At 47.4% G+C, this 18,639-nt stretch overlaps 1 protein-coding gene across 4 annotated transcripts in view; it reads left to right on the top strand.

The window, feature by feature from the left end:
• Window positions 1-18,639, top strand: part of LOC135808362 (telomerase reverse transcriptase-like) — a 34,837-nt gene that overhangs the window by 1,099 nt on the left and 15,099 nt on the right. Inside the window, exons 1-19 of one of the 4 annotated variants that reach the window (XM_065321543.1) lie at window positions 596-879; window positions 974-1,221; window positions 1,947-2,003; window positions 2,272-2,387; window positions 3,195-3,280; window positions 3,450-3,671; window positions 4,342-4,573; window positions 7,097-7,188; window positions 7,684-7,790; window positions 8,486-8,553; window positions 8,931-8,979; window positions 9,337-9,367; window positions 9,908-9,969; window positions 10,621-10,708; window positions 10,898-10,968; window positions 11,362-11,574; window positions 11,971-12,252; window positions 17,800-17,871; window positions 18,376-18,479. In XM_065321543.1, coding sequence (XP_065177615.1) covers window positions 861-879; window positions 974-1,221; window positions 1,947-2,003; window positions 2,272-2,387; window positions 3,195-3,280; window positions 3,450-3,671; window positions 4,342-4,573; window positions 7,097-7,188; window positions 7,684-7,790; window positions 8,486-8,553; window positions 8,931-8,979; window positions 9,337-9,367; window positions 9,908-9,969; window positions 10,621-10,708; window positions 10,898-10,968; window positions 11,362-11,574; window positions 11,971-12,252; window positions 17,800-17,871; window positions 18,376-18,479 — 2,219 coding nt within the window. In that variant the 5' untranslated portion in view covers window positions 596-860. Of the gene's footprint in view, window positions 1-595; window positions 880-973; window positions 1,222-1,946; window positions 2,004-2,271; window positions 2,388-3,194; window positions 3,281-3,449; window positions 3,672-4,341; window positions 4,574-7,096; window positions 7,189-7,683; window positions 7,791-8,485; window positions 8,554-8,930; window positions 8,980-9,336; window positions 9,368-9,907; window positions 9,970-10,620; window positions 10,709-10,897; window positions 10,969-11,361; window positions 11,575-11,970; window positions 12,253-17,799; window positions 17,872-18,375; window positions 18,480-18,639 lie in introns of those variants that run through there. The other 3 variants (XM_065321541.1, XM_065321542.1, XM_065321540.1) reach the window with 3 other exon arrangements.

The following is an 18,639-nucleotide window of genomic DNA, read 5'->3' as shown; positions in this document are numbered from 1 at the left end:
TATTGGGCTGAGTTTGCGGCAAAATATTGGGTAAGGAGCTGAATTTCGTGCTAGTTGACATCTGACCGAAAGTGCAAAGCTGGCGCCCAGAACCAATTTCCATTATTACATTTTGTGCCATTATGTGTAGTATCTACATATGCACAGCCGTGGCCAAAGAAGTCCGACCCATGTGCCGAAAGCAGCGCCAAGGGCTCATGCAGCCCCTGTAGGCCTCGGATCAGTTTCGGGAACATGCATGATGTATTTGAAATGGAAACGCGGCGCTACTTTGGACTCACGGGTCGAATTTCTTTGGCGACGACTGTACATGTGGCGGCATTGTTATCACTTCCAGGGTGTCAAGGGCCGTGCGAGCCCGGGGTGCCAATTATGCACGTTGGGCCGGGTCTCACCTAGTCCAACTATTTTTATCGTCCTGCTTTGCGCATAGAAAGTAATACATGTATAGTGATTAGTCCCCAGGTTGTATTATCAGTTGTCTGATGGTTGCTGCGGCATGAAACTCTTAGTCACAACAGATTCCCATTGGATCTTTCTCTCTCATATGTGTATGTGGCTATCAAGGTGATGTGAGGGGTCACGATTGTCCTGCATTGTGCAAATTTCATCCATATGTGGACCATTGGCCACCTCTTTCAGTATTACATGTATAGTAAGACCTGGTTTAAGCGACCACCCCACGGTGCAAGCAAAAGCGGTCGTTAAAGCCAGGTGGTCTTTAGAACCAGGTCCCACAGTGTCTTTGTAGAACTGTCGGGGCATGGGAAAACGGTCGCTAAGAGCAGGTGGTCGCTAAACACAGAGATCGCTTACACCAGGTTTGACTGTATACGAGTATGGATAATCTGTGAACCAGGATGTCCTCTGTAGTAGAAGGTCTGTATGCTGAACAGTTCTATCCTAAGATTCTCAGTTTACTAATACTATCATGTTGCTACACTGTCTTATGCCATCCATCTGTTTCTGCTAGCCATTCAAGTGATCACCAGTGTGTTTAGCGAGCCTCAGCTGCTACTTGATTACATCCTATCACTGGGCATCTCCCAGTCGAGTGTGTGCCGGGCTGAGCCCGCCGTGTCCGCTCTCCTGGAGACCCTGCTGACGACGTGCCTGGTGTGTCCGCCGACGTCGCCCATCGCTTCTCCTGTGTGCACGTCAACACCTTGCTTCAACGTGGCATTTTCGTCACAGCATGAAGTCCTTGCCAATGCTATCAAGGTGCTGCTTACATGCTGACCTTGAGTCGTGACCAGGGAGTCGTAAAATAATAGTATTTTACGACTCTCTGATCAAATGCATTTCATCCACTCACCTTTTTTTGCAGGATTTACGCACGCAAAAGTGCATCCAAAGTGTATATGGCTCCTCTTCATTGTGTGTGTGTGTGTGTGTGTGTATGTGTGTGTGTGTGTGTGTGTGTGTGTGTGTGTGTGTGTGCGTACGTGTGTGCGTGCGTGTGCGTGCGTGTGTGTGTTTTGTGAGGCCGACTTGTGTATTTGTACACCGACTGGTGTTGTGTAGTCCGTTGTGGTAGTCGGATGTAGGGGACATGATCCCAGTTTCATAGCAGGTTGACGCCGACCAGGATGAAGATGCTGTGATTGTAAATACACCCTCGGTATGACACCTCTCTGCGTCTTAGCTATTTGAGCACTTATTGCGCATTTACCGGAATATCTAAACCGTGTAATTTGTATCTGTGCAGAGTACTAAATGCGGCAGAGCGTTTTCACAAGAATAAGGACAACTTGACGAATGTTGCTGCTACTATGTTTCATGCAAATAGCAATCATCAAGCAGCGGTGGCTGATGCATGTATAAGGCTATGCCCATGGCCAGAATTGATGCACAACCGTTCGTACTGAATAATGAATATGCTGGATTTGTATGGGCATTGTGTATGCTGCTGCTGCTGCTGCTGCTACTGTGTTTGCTCCCAACAGGTCATCTGCCAACACAGCAACCCCAGTCAGAATGTCCTGTCGTGTGGCTATCGTTTGGTGAGGCTGTTGTTACACCTGTGAATTATAGGAACTCATGGGGAATATGCATGCCGACATAGTATGTTGGTCTATTGGGGTCCAAAATGCTCTGCTTCGAGTCACACGAATGAAGATTTCTGGCGCTGTGTTGGTTGAACATCAATGAAATATGATCTTTGTATTCTGGATTGATTGAGATGTATTCAGCTGTGTGCTGAAATGTCTTCTGCATTGTCATCTGTTTTTTTTTGGTACTAATTTTGTCACCTCCTGTGTGTTGTAACAGAGCTATGGGAAAGTGGACAATGGTACTGTGACCGGGACAACAGCACTGGAGAATGTCTATCCGAACACTACATGCAACCACCTGAAGAGTGCTGCATGGCAAGCTCTATTGAAAAAGTATGTACAGTCACAAGACATATTTATAAGTTTGAGGGAGTTGACTCAAAAGAGCATTCATTTATTATTTATTATTTAGAGCATTTATATTTTATATTCATTTGTTTGAGAGCATTTATCTTTTCTTCAGAAAACATCAGATTGAATGTACAGCATAAGTTAGCTCTGATAAGGTGTACCCCCACGGGCAGCAGGACAGTGTACAGGTACTTAGTATCCTAGGTACGTGTACATCTTACCCTAACATACTTCATTGCATCCGTGCTCAGGACAATGTCTGTACTCCGCACTGAGCAAGAGTATGGATTATCACTCAGAGCGCATACTATAATTTTTGTAAGGGAGTTTCACACATTGTGACGTCATGCTAGACTAGTGTGGGAAAGAATACCAGCCATGGGGTACTAGCTGTGCCAGTACTCGTTAGCAGCAACCCAAACTAGCACACGCGCTGCATTGCATTGTACTGCATTCTAGATTGACGTCATGTGCTTTTATTTTTGCTGCGTAATCACAAATGGCACCCAGCCTGCTTTCGCTGAAAAGAAAAGAAGCAGATTTTGCATGCCCTGTTGTGTTCTTCCGGACAACAAAGTCTTGCTTCAGCTGTGTTTCTTTGCTTCAACTCCCTTTTGGACCGAACCTAGTCAAGCGTTATAATATTCGTTTCACCCCTCGTTGAAACCGGTCGTGATGTAAACTGTAAATACCATTGGGATAGTGCACCCAAATGTGCAAATTGGGCGGTCACCTGTCCGTGTTGGAAACAAGTGTATTGTGTTTGTTGTTCTTGTTGTGCTGTTGCAGTATTGGTGATGATCTAATGACCCACTTGCTCACCAAGTGTGCCATGTTCCTGCCCCTGCCCAGTTCTTGTTACCTGCAGATTTCAGGTTGGTTCAGGTTCAGAACTAATTTTAAGTAATTTTACTGTTTGTTTTTGTCAGTTCTGCAATTGGAACATTTCAGCACCTGTACTGGTGTGATCTATGATGGCGTGGAATTCTGCATGGCATTAATGTAGCCCATGTACGGTATTGTGTACTGTGTTGTTTGCTGTAGGTCGTCTCGCTCACGTCCAAGCAAGGCAAAGTCCCTGGCTTATTCCTCAGGCAGACACTAGCCACTCCGACCTTAGTCTGTCCGGTGCAAGTGGAGGTTGCATGATCAGCTGCGCGAACGGTACTGGCAGCATTACTAGTAGTGGTAGTAGTGGTACTGGTGTTACTTCTGACACTAGCAACATCATCCCACCATCACGACCGACTCTACCAGCTCCTGAAGGTACAGTGCTCTTATCTTGCATGGCAGTGGTATCTTTGGAGTTGTGTGGGCAAGATTGATGCATCCTTGAAGTAGAGATGTTTTACTCTCTTTTGGTGCTTTTGGGGTAAAATGCGTTTAAAACCTTCAAAACACCCGCTTCTGTGTGCATTGTGGTACCAGTAGTACATGTACCAGTGTCACCCTGTGCTTGTGTGCTAGCAGTAGGTGTTATCAGTTAGACAGGACTGTAGACTGACATAGGATTTACAACGGTTTTCCAGAAGAACATGAGGGATGCCTGCGAAATGCAAGTGCATGTACTGTTTCAAGGAATTTAAAAGCTCTCTCTCTCTCTCTCTCTCTCTCTCTCTCTCTCTCTCTCTCTCTCTCTCTCTCTCTCTCTCTCTCTCTCTCTCTCTCTCTCTCTCTCTCTCTCTCTCTCTCTCTCTCTCTCTGTGTCTCTCTCTCTCTCTCTCTCTCTCTCTCTCTCTGTGTCTCTCTCTCTCTCTGTGTCTCTGTGTCTCTGTCTCTCTCTGTGTGTGTCTCTCTCTGTGTGTGTCTCTCTCTCTGTGTCTCTGTCTCTCTCTGTGTCTCTGTCTTTCTCTGTGTCTCTGTCTCTCTCAGTCTCTCTGTCTCTCTTGTTGCTTGTCCTGAATTCCAAGAAAGCTATCTTCTCTGTTGTATTCAGGCACCCAGCCTGTATGTGGCTCAGGACAGACCGTGTCAATCAGCTCACATTGCAACTCTTCAAGCCGCAGTACGAGCGCGTCAGTGTCATTGCCCTGGTGGATCTCCTCATCAGGTTCAGCAGTAGTTCAGTCAACCGCTACTGCTACCAGCACTGCTACCAGTACCACTGGAGAAGAAACGGATACTTATGCATCGTCTAGTATGGAACATAGTGTTTACATGTTGGCACCGTAAGCTCCGGATTTGACTGTCTTGTTTGGACTTGTCGAATCATTCGTATTGATGATCATGGAGTTTTCTTTATTGGGCATGGGACTATTGCATTGCAGCTTGCTCCAGAGTCATCTTCAACTGTTGGCAGTATCGGTCTGTGAGCGCCCGTGTCTCATTGGCTGATTGCTAGCATACACTTCAGTGGTGTGTGGATATTGAGTGCACATGTCTTGTTGGTGGCACTTGAAATCCACCTCTGGAATAGAACAGAGCTCTGCTCTATTCCATATACAAACATACAATGAAATCCAACCCCAATGAACATTTCGGTATCCGGAATCCATGACATGGCTTCAAAGATCGGTTCAGTGTTTAGCTGCGTGTGGATAGTGATTTCAAAGCCATGTCGAACTGAGGCACATTACAATTTCAATTGGCCGACTTTGCCGGATGCTGTGGACTTGCCTTTGTGCGGGCACATGGACTGGAAATGTCCGACACGTTGGCAGCCATTGAATTTTTACGGGCTTTCATTGGACACGGGCTCTTAGTATGAGGACTACGACCACAGTTTGGACACCTTTCACCTGCTGGTGCGGGCTTGTCTTGCGTAGGTTTTGTGGGAACGACTCGGCTCAACTTCTGCTGTTTGTAAGGAAATTTTTTGGCTGCGTGTACGTGGCCACTGGAGGGAATGCCAGAGGAAGTTTGGCAGGCTGCTTCCTCAGCACGGCAGAGCTTCACTGTAGCATCTTGATCCAAGTTCTGGAGGGCTAGCAGCTTGTGACGCACGTCGTCTTCATACACTCCTCTGACAATGCGGTCACGCAGTATGTCGTTGTTGAACTTCAACAGAGATGCCTTGCAAAGTTCACACATCGCTTGGGTGCATTTGTTGCACACAGACCATCCAGAAAAGTCGCAGGCATGAAATAGTTCGCGGAGAGCCGTGAAGAAAGAGTCGAACGATTCCCCACGCTGCTGCCGTCCCTTGTAGAACTCAATTCTGTCGAGCAGCGTGTTCCTCTGTCGCTGAATATACTGTTGGAGGACCGGGATGGCATCAGCAATGGCGATAATGCCTTCTCGAATGAAGTGGCGCAGGTCCTCACCCAGGGCATGGCTGAACGCAAACATGCGTGTATGACGATCGTTGCTGGCGAGACGTTGGCATTGCGAATAGTCGCGCCAGGCCTCCTCCCAAGCGGTAAATTCTGCCATCTTTGCAGTAGACAGTAATACTGGATGTCCTGCGGACACAGACTAAGGTGTGGGTGCAGAACTGCTGGTCTGGTTGACAGCCACCCTTTGCATGAGGGTCTGGAACTGCTGGTCTCGCTTGTGCAGACGCCTGTGTCTGAGATGTCAGAAACTGCAGGAGCGTTGCGATGTCAGGCACTCCGCTTCCAGAAGATGCTGCGGGATCGCTGCTCGCCATGCTGAACACAAATGCCTGTTGTGACAGCTTACATGACTATGTCCTGCGCAAGAAACTGAACAAAACTCTTATTTAAAACGAACTAACAAACTAACTGCAGGGTAATCCTGTCTAAAATCCAGTGGAGTGCTACACTGCTACTAGGCCAGGTAAGACACTACACACTAGGTTGGTGTGGACTGAAATGTTCACTGCGCCATGTGGTGTCAGACAGAGTTTATTCACAACTGGCAAGGAGAACAACAAACGAAGACCTACATTCCAAAGCAGCGTGCGAAAACGAAAGGGAAGTGTGTACAAACACGAAAGGAAGCCGGAGGCATGCATACGGGGTACGGGAGTTGTACCATAAACTGGAGTGTGCCATTTTCATCACCTACCATGTACAATTGTACATATGCACATGGATAACGTGTTTGTACTGTCTGGTAGACAGTAAGTTGTAAAGCTACAGTAAGATCGGGCGCCGAAGAACACCTCGCCGAAGAACACCTCGCCGAAGAACACCTCGCCGAAGAACACCCAGGCTGGAAAACCGGCAAAATTTAAGAACAGTCCAGGCTAGAATTATCAGATTTAAGAACACTAGATCTACATTGTACGTAGATCTACATTGTACATGCATGGGAGGTGAGTACATGTCATGTACACGTGTAAACAGTAACTGCTACATGTACAGTCATTCCCATTTACGACACCCACTAGTTAAGAAGTACTACATTGCACTACATGTACATGACAAACGTCATGACGTCACTCGACTCGCCGCGCGCGTGTGAATAAGAACGGTCTGGCTAGAATCAAACAATTAAGAACTTTCCTAGGCTGCGCTCGAGCCCCTGCGTTCTTCGGCGCCCGATCTTACTGTACTGGGACAAACATGCATATGTGAGTGGGCCTAGTACATAGTGCCTTTCCGCCCTGTTTTTCAAGTGTTGAATAAACATCTGCTTTATGTATAAAACAACAGCAGCAGGAACCCTCTTTTGCCTGATTTTTGCCCTTAGGTTACAGCAACTCAGGTATTTGACTCAAGCAGGGAGCAACCTAGTTGACTTGATACTGAGATCAGTTCTGGTGTTTATCCTTTCCTCTTTGCTAGACCTGTGTACGGAGAAGCAGCCAGGCAGTGGAGGTTTCATCGCAATAGGATGTTGTACGCTACCAATCTTCAGGAGACGTTGCCGCCGAAATGTACGTGCTGCTTTGTGCTCTGGCTTTAGAACTCGTCTCACACCATGTATGCTAGGGCTATCCGATAGTCCATGCCTTACTGTTTATGTCAGCTGTTTCCTGTATTGCAGAGGTCTATCAGCCAGTCTGATCCAGACACTATCCACATATACATTACAATGCAGTCAAGTTTAATGGCTGGAAGTGAGAAACACTAAAGGCCAGCTACCTAGCGGGGAAAATGCTTTTGCGAATGCCAATGCCTTCGAGCCCTCATGGGGGCAGTACGGAGCTGTGGTGTGGATGTGGGAACTACGGATCTTGACTTGAGGTTGGATTCTCGCATTGCTTTGTCCCGTTGAGGATTTTCCGTTCATAGCATTTTTAGAACATGTTTAGCCTGGCTCTTAGTCCGTTGACCGTGTATTTTAAAGTGGATTACCCTGTCTGCAGTGGTACTGATTACTGCTCTCACTAGGCCGTTCCTGTGTTCACCATCTCTTGTCCTGTTCTCAGTTATTCTCTACCAATTGCCAGCGTCGCAACGAGGCACTGAGATTCTCCTGCGACTGATCTTTGACGGACGCAAGCCGTGCATCAGCGCATTGTTGAAGAGAAAGACGGTAGGTTCCATGTCATTTACCTGCTCTACTCATAGTAGTGATAATAGTGACACCGTACGTGTGCAAAAACAATAACAATGCTCAGTTTTTAAAAATCCACTTGCGTCCTCATGTGTCATTGAAATCCTTCAGTTTCGATTGCCGAGTATCAGCTGCCGCCAGTGTGTGTTGTCTATAGCCACCTGATGTGCATACAGTGAAACTGGTCTAAGGCAACCGCTCAAGGGACTTTCAAAGAGTGGTCACTGTTACCAGGTGGTCTCCTCATCCAGGGTCCTTTGACTGGAAGTGGCATCCCTCGGCCTTGGTTACAGTGGCCTTCTGGGACAGGTGGGTGCCTTACCCAAGTGGTTGCATTGACAGGTTTTACTGTACATGTTGTGCCTATGCTCAGTCTTGATCCTACTCTGTGTATTGGTCGGTCAGGTCAGTACATGACATGCTGGAGTGGCCAGTATATGTGTACCCCTGTACGACTATGGTCTTGGTGACGTGAAGGCAACTCAAGGGACTTTGACTCTTGCCACCGACCCAGCTCTCATGCTCGCTGGTGTCTAAGTTAAATAGACACTGTTTTGCATCCTTTGGTATTGCTTCACAAGTACTTGACAAGCTGCAGCACTTGTGGAGTACATCATCATGTACATGCACGGCATTTTCTATGATCATTTCTGTGCATGTTTGTTGTTGTGCAGACCAGCCGATTACCAGTTCATCTGTACAAGCTGATGCCAGTGTTTCGGCGTCTTTTGCAGAACTTCAAGTAAGGCGCTCAGGCACAGACTATTTCACACCTCATGCTAATTCTCAATCTCTACTTCTTGTTTCCTTTGCTGTACATTCTATTCAAGTACTAACTTCTTGTGTGCTGCTAAGACAGAGTACTTTGAATTAAAGCTATAGTTCCTTGAAGAGACCTCTGCCTGGGGTGTAGCAGTCAGTCCGTTTGGTAAAGCTTTTGCCGGATCACTTTCCGGTCAGTCAACCGTGTTAAGTAGCCAGACCGACATACACTGTATGATGTATTGGCTGGGCCGATTTTAACAATACGTGTGTGGGGTGTGTTGCGCACCTGCAACTGCGTATTGGCGATGTCGATGCACAAGCTTCATTGGTTCACTGTGTCTTGCTTTTCTGTAGGAAAGTGAAGCTGTCTTGTCTTCTCCGGAAGTTGTGCCCTTTGCCCGAGGTGAGGCAGACTGTGTTGGTTCAACTGTTTTGTGACTGTGCAAGTTTGTGTGTGAGTGATGTGACCTGCAGAACCTCTTCAAGAAATCAGTGTCTTTGAAGAAAAAGAAAAAAAACAGCCCTTGTGATCTCACCTACTTGTTAGTGCATCTACTTGTATTGTACTTTGAAGTACACAAGTTCACAATGGTGGGAAACGTTTTGCTGTAACTATACACGTTGTATGCCAACGGCATATCCGCTTTGTGAAGTGCATAATACATATACGCCCAATGGTTTACTTCGAAGTACTAAAGCGAAATATGTTCTGCCACTTAGCCGTTGTGTTTTGATGTTGTTGTGTTTTGTGTGCATCCAGTCTACAGGTCAGGTCAACCAAGATCAATCAGGTTTGTTTGACTTGGGTGTACGTAATGTTGAGTATTTCTTCAGTGTGCCACTGATTCTGGCACAAATTCTCTTCGCTGAATTCCGGTAGATTTTCCATGGGAGTTTGCTGCGGCTTTTTGTTTGTGATGTGTTCTGTGAGACGCTTGCGTTGTCCTTTTATTTTCACCAGTGAGCATTTTGGGCATGGTGTGTTCTGCACGCTTGTGTACTACGTACATGTACATGTACAGTCAACCTTGTGAATGATGGCCCTCTACCACGCATTAGAAAGGTGTTATTTGTGAGTTGTCGTTATTTGTGAGGTTAAAAGTTTGCAGTTAAGTGGTCGCTTGGTGTGAAGATTGTTTCATTCTTCACAAGTTGTTGTTATAACCAAGGTCGGTATTCACGAGGTTGACTGTACACCCTGCGTGCATTTGTGTGTGTGTGTGTGCCTGTCTGTCTGTCTGTCTGTCTGTCTGTCTGTCTGTCTGTCTGTCTGTCTGTCTGTCTTCTCTGTATGTCTGTATGCATGTGCATCTGTCTGTTCACATGTGTAGCAGGAGGCCACCAGGGTGCTGGTGATGAGGCTCTGCTATCTCAATTCACACCTCCACATCAGGTTAGCTGGCTATGCACATGAGAAAGGGACAGACGGACAGACAGACAGACGACAGACAGACAGACCGACAGACGACAGACAGACAGACAGACGGGGAGGGAAAGTTTCCTATCAGTTGGCCACTCTTGATTAGTAGTGGCTTTCATGTAGGGGTGTGTTCGCCTGGGGTGATCTTAGAGCAGAGAAAGCACGTGGAGCAGTGCAAGCAGTCAATTTCATCGCAAACGCGATGCAGCACGCAGCTCAGAGCAGTTTCTGTAATGTTGACGTGGAAATCATGGCGCCTGAGTTAATCCTTTTTCGGTTGTGTGGGGAAATTAAGAAATAGTAATTATGTGCGTGCCCGTGTGCAGCCTGTAAAATCTCCAAACAAAAGGTAAGTAGCAGCAAAAACGAAACTGCTCGACCTCGAGGCCTGGAGTAGCCAGAGCATGCTCCGTACACTCAAGATCCGGTGCAGGTCAGTCGAGCATGCATGTTCCGAGTGACCCTGTTCTAGTTCTGTACCAGACGAACACGCCCTATTAAAGGCCCACTTCTGTGTTATCCCATTTCAGCATCCGGGGTAATGCACACTGAATACCTCGCAGTAGTTTGTGCTTGTTTCCTCAGCATTTGTATTACCATGATCTTGTTCCTGTTTGCTGCCAGGTGGTACGTTTTCTTCATGCCGTTTTGAAGAAAGCAGTTCCTCGTCATCTGTGGGGCTCACCTGATAACTTCAACGTGTTCATGAAGCGTATCCTTTTGCAAGCGTGTGTGTGCATGCAAGCGTGTGTGTGCGTGTGCGTGCGTGCGTGTGTATGTGCATGCATTGGCTTATAATCACAAACATTTTTGGAGTTTGTCGCAGTATTGCTGGTTGCCTACTCTACTTCATACTTCAAATGTTGCAAAGTGGTTATCCTTGACTGTGCCACCAACACAGATGTAGATGAGTTTGTACATCTGCACAGGCTGGATACCTTCTCTGTGCACCAGTTCCTGTCTGGGTTCAAGGTGAGCCAGCAGCACAACGCATACTCTGTACCGTGTCAGGTGTTAAATCCTTAGCCCCCCCCCCCCGTCTGTCAGTGGAATGCAGACTTACTACTGTTACTGGATGCTGTTTCCATTTCACCTGGCACCAAGTTGCCATGCTCAGCTTAGGTGTCTTGTTCTCCATCTGTTCAATTTTGGTCTCATGCTTACTTAATTGAGATACAACTGCTTCCTACTTCATACGAAGAATCATGATGGGTTTATATTAGAGCTACTAAGTCTATCTCAAGTGAACTTGGCTCATCCAGGAGCTGCATGAAGCAGATGAGGCAAAATGAACTCACCTGAACTCTGTTTTCTGGCTTGCTAATATCATAATATGTTCTACATGTACTTTGTTGTCACACGTAGGCAAGTCATTGTGCTTGGCTCTATCCACCTGGTACTGGCAGTCACGGTGGTGGCGGTAGTGGCAGCGGTGGCAGTAGCAGTGGTGTTGGTGGAGGTGGCGGCAGCAGTGGCGGCCGCAGCAAAGCCTCGTCTCAACTCAGTGCACGGCGACAGGCTCTGCTGCAGACGTGGCTGTACTGGCTGGTGGACAACGTCATCATCAACATACTCAAGGTACGGACTATAGGCACACATCACAGTCACTGTCTTCGGCTTTCACACGTACCGTTACTATACCATCTCTTGTGGGGTCTTACTTCTTGCTTTCCTTCTCATTGCCGTGTTGTCAGCTTGGACTGTTGTCAGTGGCTAGAAGTTGGCAGAAGGTACAGTACTGTACAGTGCTTCATGGACAAACATGGTTGCCTTGTTTATGGTGGCGTTCTCGTATGCACACTGCCCGCCAATGAGCCCCTCGTCCTGGAATACGACCAACAATACTGACCACTGGAGGTGGTACATGTCTAGACTCTAGAGCACCATGCTGAAGGAATTCAGTGTATGAACCTGATCTTGACCTGTAAGTTAACCAAGGTATGCTTGTAACCTATGCTCTATGTTGTTGTACAGACCTGCTTCTACATCACCGATACGTCGTGTCATCGCAACAAGCTCTTTTTCTTCCGCAAGTCTCTGTGGCGGCAAGTGCACCGTCGTGCTCGGGACAAGCTCGGCAAGGAGTTCATGCAGCCCATCGGCCATGACCAGGCATGCTCTCTGCTACGTGCTCACACGGCCGTCGGCATCTCCATGATACGCCTTGTGCCCAAGTCCGGTGGTGGAATACGGCCCATCGTCAACCTGGCCTACAAGCCCTCTCCTGGGTTTTTGCGCCACTTGAGTGGCGAGCAGGTGAGTTGAGCGTGTTGCTGTGCAGTCTCGGCAGTTCAACACTGCACGCATTGCTGGTTTTTCAGTCCCGGTCTGCTCTTGTAGTAAGAGGTTTATCCCACCTCTTCACACCAATCCACCAGGAAACCATAGGGAAATGCTACACTACAGGCGTGTTTACAATGACAGCACTCAAATATCAAGGTGTGATATTTGTCACAAAAGTGTGCACAAAACAAGGGTATGAGAACTAAGCGTGGCATGTGTGTATCAGTTTTGTCACCTCTTTTGTTATTATTATTATTATTATTATTATTATTATTATTCATTCTCACTTTTTTGTTGCTGATACATGCCGTGCTTAGTTCTCATACCCTTTTATTGTGCACACTTTTGTGACAACCAGGCATGTTTTCTGAGCGAAATCACTGCAAATCAAAAAGCCATCCGACGAAGGAGGAAGATAAGAAAAATGTACACAAGTATTAGTATGGCCGGATAAGGACACAAGTATAAGTATAGCCGTATAAGGTTGCTACGGTCATACAACATGTACCTCTTGCAATCATTAGTGTACATCAAAGTACATTGGAAATGACAAGTATTGACACACTACAAGCTAGATGAAAAAAAACTCGGATGTTGAGCCAATAGTAATAAGGAAAGAGAAAAGGACCTAGAAGTTACTAGTTGCTAGGTGGAGCTAGGTGTCAGGTCGTCAAATGTCTCAATATCCTTGTCAAGTTTTGTGCCTTGTTGTCGCACTATCTGACTGTATATTATCTCGTTACCTTGGTTACCTTGGTGGACTGTTAGTCACTACTAGTAACTAGGTAGGTCCTTTTCTCTTTCCGTATCAGCTAGATGAATTGTTATTTCACAGAGCGAGGAAGAATTTTATTTATTTATTTATTATTCTTATTTTTCTAGGGAATTCCCAACAGGCGTCATCGCCTTCTTACAGGGAACCCTAAGAAAGTCTTGATGGATGAACGAAATTCAGCAGGTGGATTAGAAAGGCGGTAAGCAGGTGGCAGTGCATTCCACCGGTCAGGGCCTACGTAAGAAATTGCACTGAAACCATAGCGTGTGCTAGCAGGGGGTAAAACAAGCGTGGCAGACACCTGACCACGGGTAAGCGCAGCAGTGTGAGCACCGTGAGCACGAAGAGTAAAGCGGTCTTGTAGGAGAGAGCAAGCAAGGCCATTCAGGCAGCGATACACAAATACATAGGTCTTGAAATTGAGGCGTTGTTCAAGGGTGTATACATTGGTGTTACTGTAGAGAAGGGCAGTTGGGGTCATTCTATCCAAGGAAAAATTCTCTTTAGCGCTAAGCGGCTGGCAGCAAGAAGTTTGTTATAAAGAGCTTGCGACAAACAGTGTACGTATGCGGTGCTGCCATACTCAAGCGTAGACTGAATTATAGAGAGGTAGAACAGTCGCTTGCCAAAGATACTGATATTCTGTTTTGCATGCACAAAGGCTCCTACTTTCTTGTTAACAGATGTACACACTGCTGCTACTTGGTCTGAAAAGGATAGATGCTCATCAACTAATATTCCTAAATAGCGGGTGGAAGCAGAGGGGGAAATTGGGGTGTCACGACAGAGAACTGCTGTACCAGGTGGCAGCTCTTTACCAGGGCGGCGAAGTATTAAAACCTGGGTCTTAGATGGATTCTATAACAGTCCTTTTCTTTCAGGATAGCCATCGAGAGCAGCCAGGTCCTCACTCAGTCGAGTAGTTACTGTTTGACACGAATGGCTGCGGATATGGAAAGTTACATCATCTACGAAGAGTTTGTTAGATGAATGCCTGAAGCATTGTGGTGCATCGCGGATGTATATACAAAAGAGCAGTGGCCCAAGGACAGAGCCTTGAGGGACGCCTCTTGTGCATGGATGGGCATCACCGAGTGCCTGTCCTACTCGAACTCTCTGAATGCGGTTTGTTAGGTAGCTTGCAAACCATGCAAGGGCGGTGCCAGCTATCCCAACATTCTGCAGTTCATTGATTAGGCCTTGATGGTTCACTCTGTCAAATACTTTGCTCATGTCGGCAAATACTACACCACAATACTCATTCTCATCAAGAGCCTTCAGGCATTCATCAACAACTAGGGCCAGGCAGTCCTCACATTCAGAATGTCATTAGACTTGAAAAATGCATTGAGCTGCTCCAAGACAACACGCTCTAGTATTTTGCTACAAAGAGGCAGCAACGAAACTGGGCGGTAATTGGTAGAGCAATTGGAATCACCAGATTTGAAAACCGGGCTTACCGTAGCATTCTTAAATAAGTCCGGAACATGGCCAGTGCGGAGCGATTGGTTGATTATATCCGTGATGGAAGCAGTGATGGGCTCCCGGCCATGTTTCAGCACTGCCGGTAGCACGTTATCAGAACCAGGTGATTTGCTTGTGTTGATTGACTTAAACAGTTTAGTAATGCACTCTACAGTAACAGGTCGGAACTGGGAAAGTTGAGCAGCATGGTACGGCTGATGAGTGCTCGGACGGAGACATATACTGGTGGGGCGGGTTGGATCGTGTACGATATTGGCAAATGTTGCTGTCAGCTTATCGAGAGATGCAGTAGGCTGGTTCTTCACTTTACGTCTACCGGAGAGGGCATTCAGCAGTGCCCACTGCCCGCGAAGGTCGAGCTTCGATGCAGTAAATCTCTGGATCAGGTAATTCAACTTCAGCTTTCGGTCGAGGAGTTTTCCTTTCCTACGTATTGCTCTGTACTGCTGTTTGACAACAGTGCTGCCAGGTTGTCGCTTTAGCTTACGATGCAGAGTTGCTCTCTGTTGCATCAAATGCTTTAGCTGAGGTGTGACCCATGGGTGAGGCTTAGGTTTGGGACAATTGGACACACGGATACGTTGGATGGGTGCTAGCTCATCAGTAGTGGTGGTGATGGATGCGATCACATGTTCAGTGTAGCTGTTTAGAGACGCACAATCTGGAGGATTCCGTTCCAACCTGGCCTGCAGCCTTCTGTCGAACTGGGCATAGTCGATACTGGAAATGCCCGGCTTTCGAACGAGGCGATAGCTATGCTCAGGTGGGGGGGGGGGGGGGGGGTTCCAGTCTGCTAACTGGAGTACCACTTTAACTAGGTGGTGATCAGTAATATCGTGCAGGGACGTGGCAGATACATGGCCGACTGTGAGGACATCTTCTACTAGGGCTAAGTCGAGACAGGTGTTGGACGGGGTTCGTGTAACCACTTTAACGACATTCGACAAACAGTGGCTGGAGCAAAGCTGTTGCAGGTGGGCGTAGTTGTGTGATCGGGGCTGGAGTACATTGGTGTTGAAGTCGCCAAGAACAACACGCCTTCCAAGGCGTGTAACTTGAGTGTCCAGCTGCTGCGAGAGACGCTCCCAGAATTCAACTGTCGCGCTGGGGGGACGGTGCACAGTGCTGATAACGGGTTTACTGGAACGGATGTTGTTGCTTGGCTGAAGTACTACATGCAGACTCTCAAGATCTGGATACCTAGGAGGGGGAGTGCTGTTGCATGGAACTGGTTGGTTATATAGAAGCATACACCGCCCCCCATGGAGGTTTCTGTCGTTGCGGTAGATCCTGTACCCTGGTATGCTCAAATTATAATCACTAATGCTGCTGTCCAAGTGGGTCTCATTGACAGAGAGGACGTGGATTTTATGATCATGCAGAATTTTATGAATATCATGAACCTTACTCCGAAGACTTCTGATGTTAATGTGACCTATGTTTACTTCTGTGGGTGCTCTGGGGTTGGGCACGATAGGTGCGAGGTATGAAGACTGGTGCGTGGGGATTGAGTGGGAACACGGTCGATTAGTTGGTGGCTGTGGGCCTATTTGCCTCGCTGAAGTCCCGTGGCCGAACCTGAATGGGCGCTGGCCAAAACCCATCTGTCTTGATGGCTGCACATTGGTCTTCTCGGACTGTAAGCCTTGCAGCTTTTGTGCCTACATGCTTGCGAGAAGGAAAGGTGCGGCAAGCTGTGTGTGTGTGATGCCATTCTGCACACAGTGTGACGTTATGGAGTCTACGTCGCAACTGTCGTCAATATTTCCAACAAAGTATACTTTTCGCAGGGAACCAAGAGAGCCTCTCTGTTTGCGGCTGGTAACTGTAGTCCATTGCTCGTCGTGTTGCTGATGTTGCTGGTGTTGGTGGTGTTGTTGTTAAGAACTCAAGGATAGCTGCTCTGAGTGATAGTGAGGGCAATGAAGTCGACGGAGGCTGGCTGGCTGGACAATAGCATCCAGTGGTCGTGATAATGTGCCCTTGACATACTAGTAGCGGATGTGGGTAGTGAATTTGGCTATGAAGGACAAGACTTAGGGCCGTGCGTCGCTGGGAGAATGGCGAGTTGATGGCAAGTGAATGATATGGGTCAGCGGATTGTGATCTGTCATGACATGAAATGACCGACTTTCAACACACTGGTAATGACGAAAGTGCTTTACAGCTAGATAAAGAGCCAGATAATAATAATAATTTGCAACCAAAAGTAGGATAATGGCATTCAGTGGGGGGAAACGTCTTGCTACAGAAAGTGAGCGGCTGCCAAGCACCATTAACAAACTGCTGAAGCGTGGCTCCTACACAATAATCAGATGCATCACACATGGTACTGATTGGTGCCTCACGGGTAGGGTGTGATAATACTGTAGTGGCAGCTAGAAGACATTTCACATGATCAAAATCAGAGGCAGCAGCTTCAGACGAACAGAATGAAGAGTCATGCTTACTTTTGCCGATGGTCAGATCTGTGAGAGGCTTAACGACGGCGGCACAGAAACGGCGGTAGAAGTTCACCATACCTAGAGGCTCACAAAGCTGACGGAGAGAGGTTGGTGGGCTGAACTGGTGAATGGCATGAACACGCCGGGATGTTGGCTGAATACCGCGATGACTGACACCGTGACTGAGCAACTCGATGGAGGAGACAGAGAATACACACTTTGCAGGATTAATGACAAGGCCGTGCTCTTGCAGACGCTGTAGGACCGAGCGGACGTCATGTGTGCGATGAGTCTCAGCATCAGAACTGGCAATGAGGATGTCATCAATGTATACAAAGCAGAAGTCTAGACCATGCAGAACTTGATCAACGAAACACTGAAACGATTGGGTCACGTTCCAGAGTACCAAGGGCATGGGAACAAATTCGAACAATCCAAACGGGGTTGTAACTGCCGTCTTCGGGATATCGTCTTTTGCAGCAGGGATTTGATGGTATGCACAAAGACTGAGGCTCCATGAAGGCTAGCAGTAGAGAAGTCATGGATATGTGGGATTGGATACCGGTCAGCTGCAGTTACATGATTATGGCCACTGTAATCTGCACATGGGCGCCAGTCACCATTCGGTTTGGGGACCACATGCAACGGACTGGCCCATGGGGAGGACGATGGTCGGATGGTGCCAGCAGCAAGCATGCATGTTATCAAATGCCCGGTCGGTTGCCTTCACCGATCGGCCTGGGAGTTTGACGGCTATGTATCTGTGTGCATGCGTGTTTGTGCGTTTGTGCGTGTGTATTCTTGTGGGCATTGCAGCAGCAGCCTATTGTCAGCAGCTCAGTCAATTCCCGCCTGACGGCTGCATTTAACATCCTGCGCTTTGAACAGGTAATAGCGATTGTGTCTAACTGCTATTGATATCCCCAGCCTATTATGCATGCACCTGTACTCTGACTCTGTATTCTTCCATGCAACATCATCATCACAGGGTTTGGCTCTATCTCTGTATCTTCTGTGACCAATTCTGTCACTGTGCTGCTTCCTCTGGTTCTATCTCATGACTTAGTCGTGTTCTTTAGTGCAGAAATAAACAAGCCAACATGTCACCATGTCTTATCAGCAGTGATCATGCTAGCAGTGACGCAACATACTCTTGAACACGCTTTTCTTCAATCCATGCTAGTCTCGGCGGCTTCAACAGGCCTTGGTACCTGACCGGCTAGTCACCCCCACTTCACCCCCCCCCCCTCTCTCTCTCTCTCTCTCTCTCTCTCTCTCTCTCTCTCTCTCTCTCTCTCTCTCTCTCTCTCTCTCTCTCTCTCTCTCTCTCTCTCTCTCTCTCTCTCTCTCTCTCTCTCTCTCTCTCTCTCTCTCTCTCTCTGTCACTTGCAGGATGAACACACTGACCTGTTTGGTGCATCTGTGTATTGTGTGGAGGACATCTACAAGAACTGGCAGTCGTTTGTGGCACAGCGCCGTGCAGAGAATGACACCAGGTACATGTGTGTGTGTGTGTGTATTGTTGTGATGCTGGGAGCACCTGCTCAATTCCAATCGAATTGTACAACTTTCACCATAATTATGCATTATTTCCCGCCATTTGGTTTTGCGGAGCAAGCCCTTTTCAGCTGTACGCACTGTGATACCAGCCCTGCA

Source organism: Sycon ciliatum, chromosome 2 (genome assembly GCF_964019385.1).
Source record: "Sycon ciliatum chromosome 2, ocSycCili1.1, whole genome shotgun sequence".
Classification (NCBI taxonomy): domain Eukaryota; kingdom Metazoa; phylum Porifera; class Calcarea; order Leucosolenida; family Sycettidae; genus Sycon; species Sycon ciliatum.
Note: the sequence above shows the minus strand (reverse complement) of the source record. Positions and strands in the feature narration are given on the sequence as shown.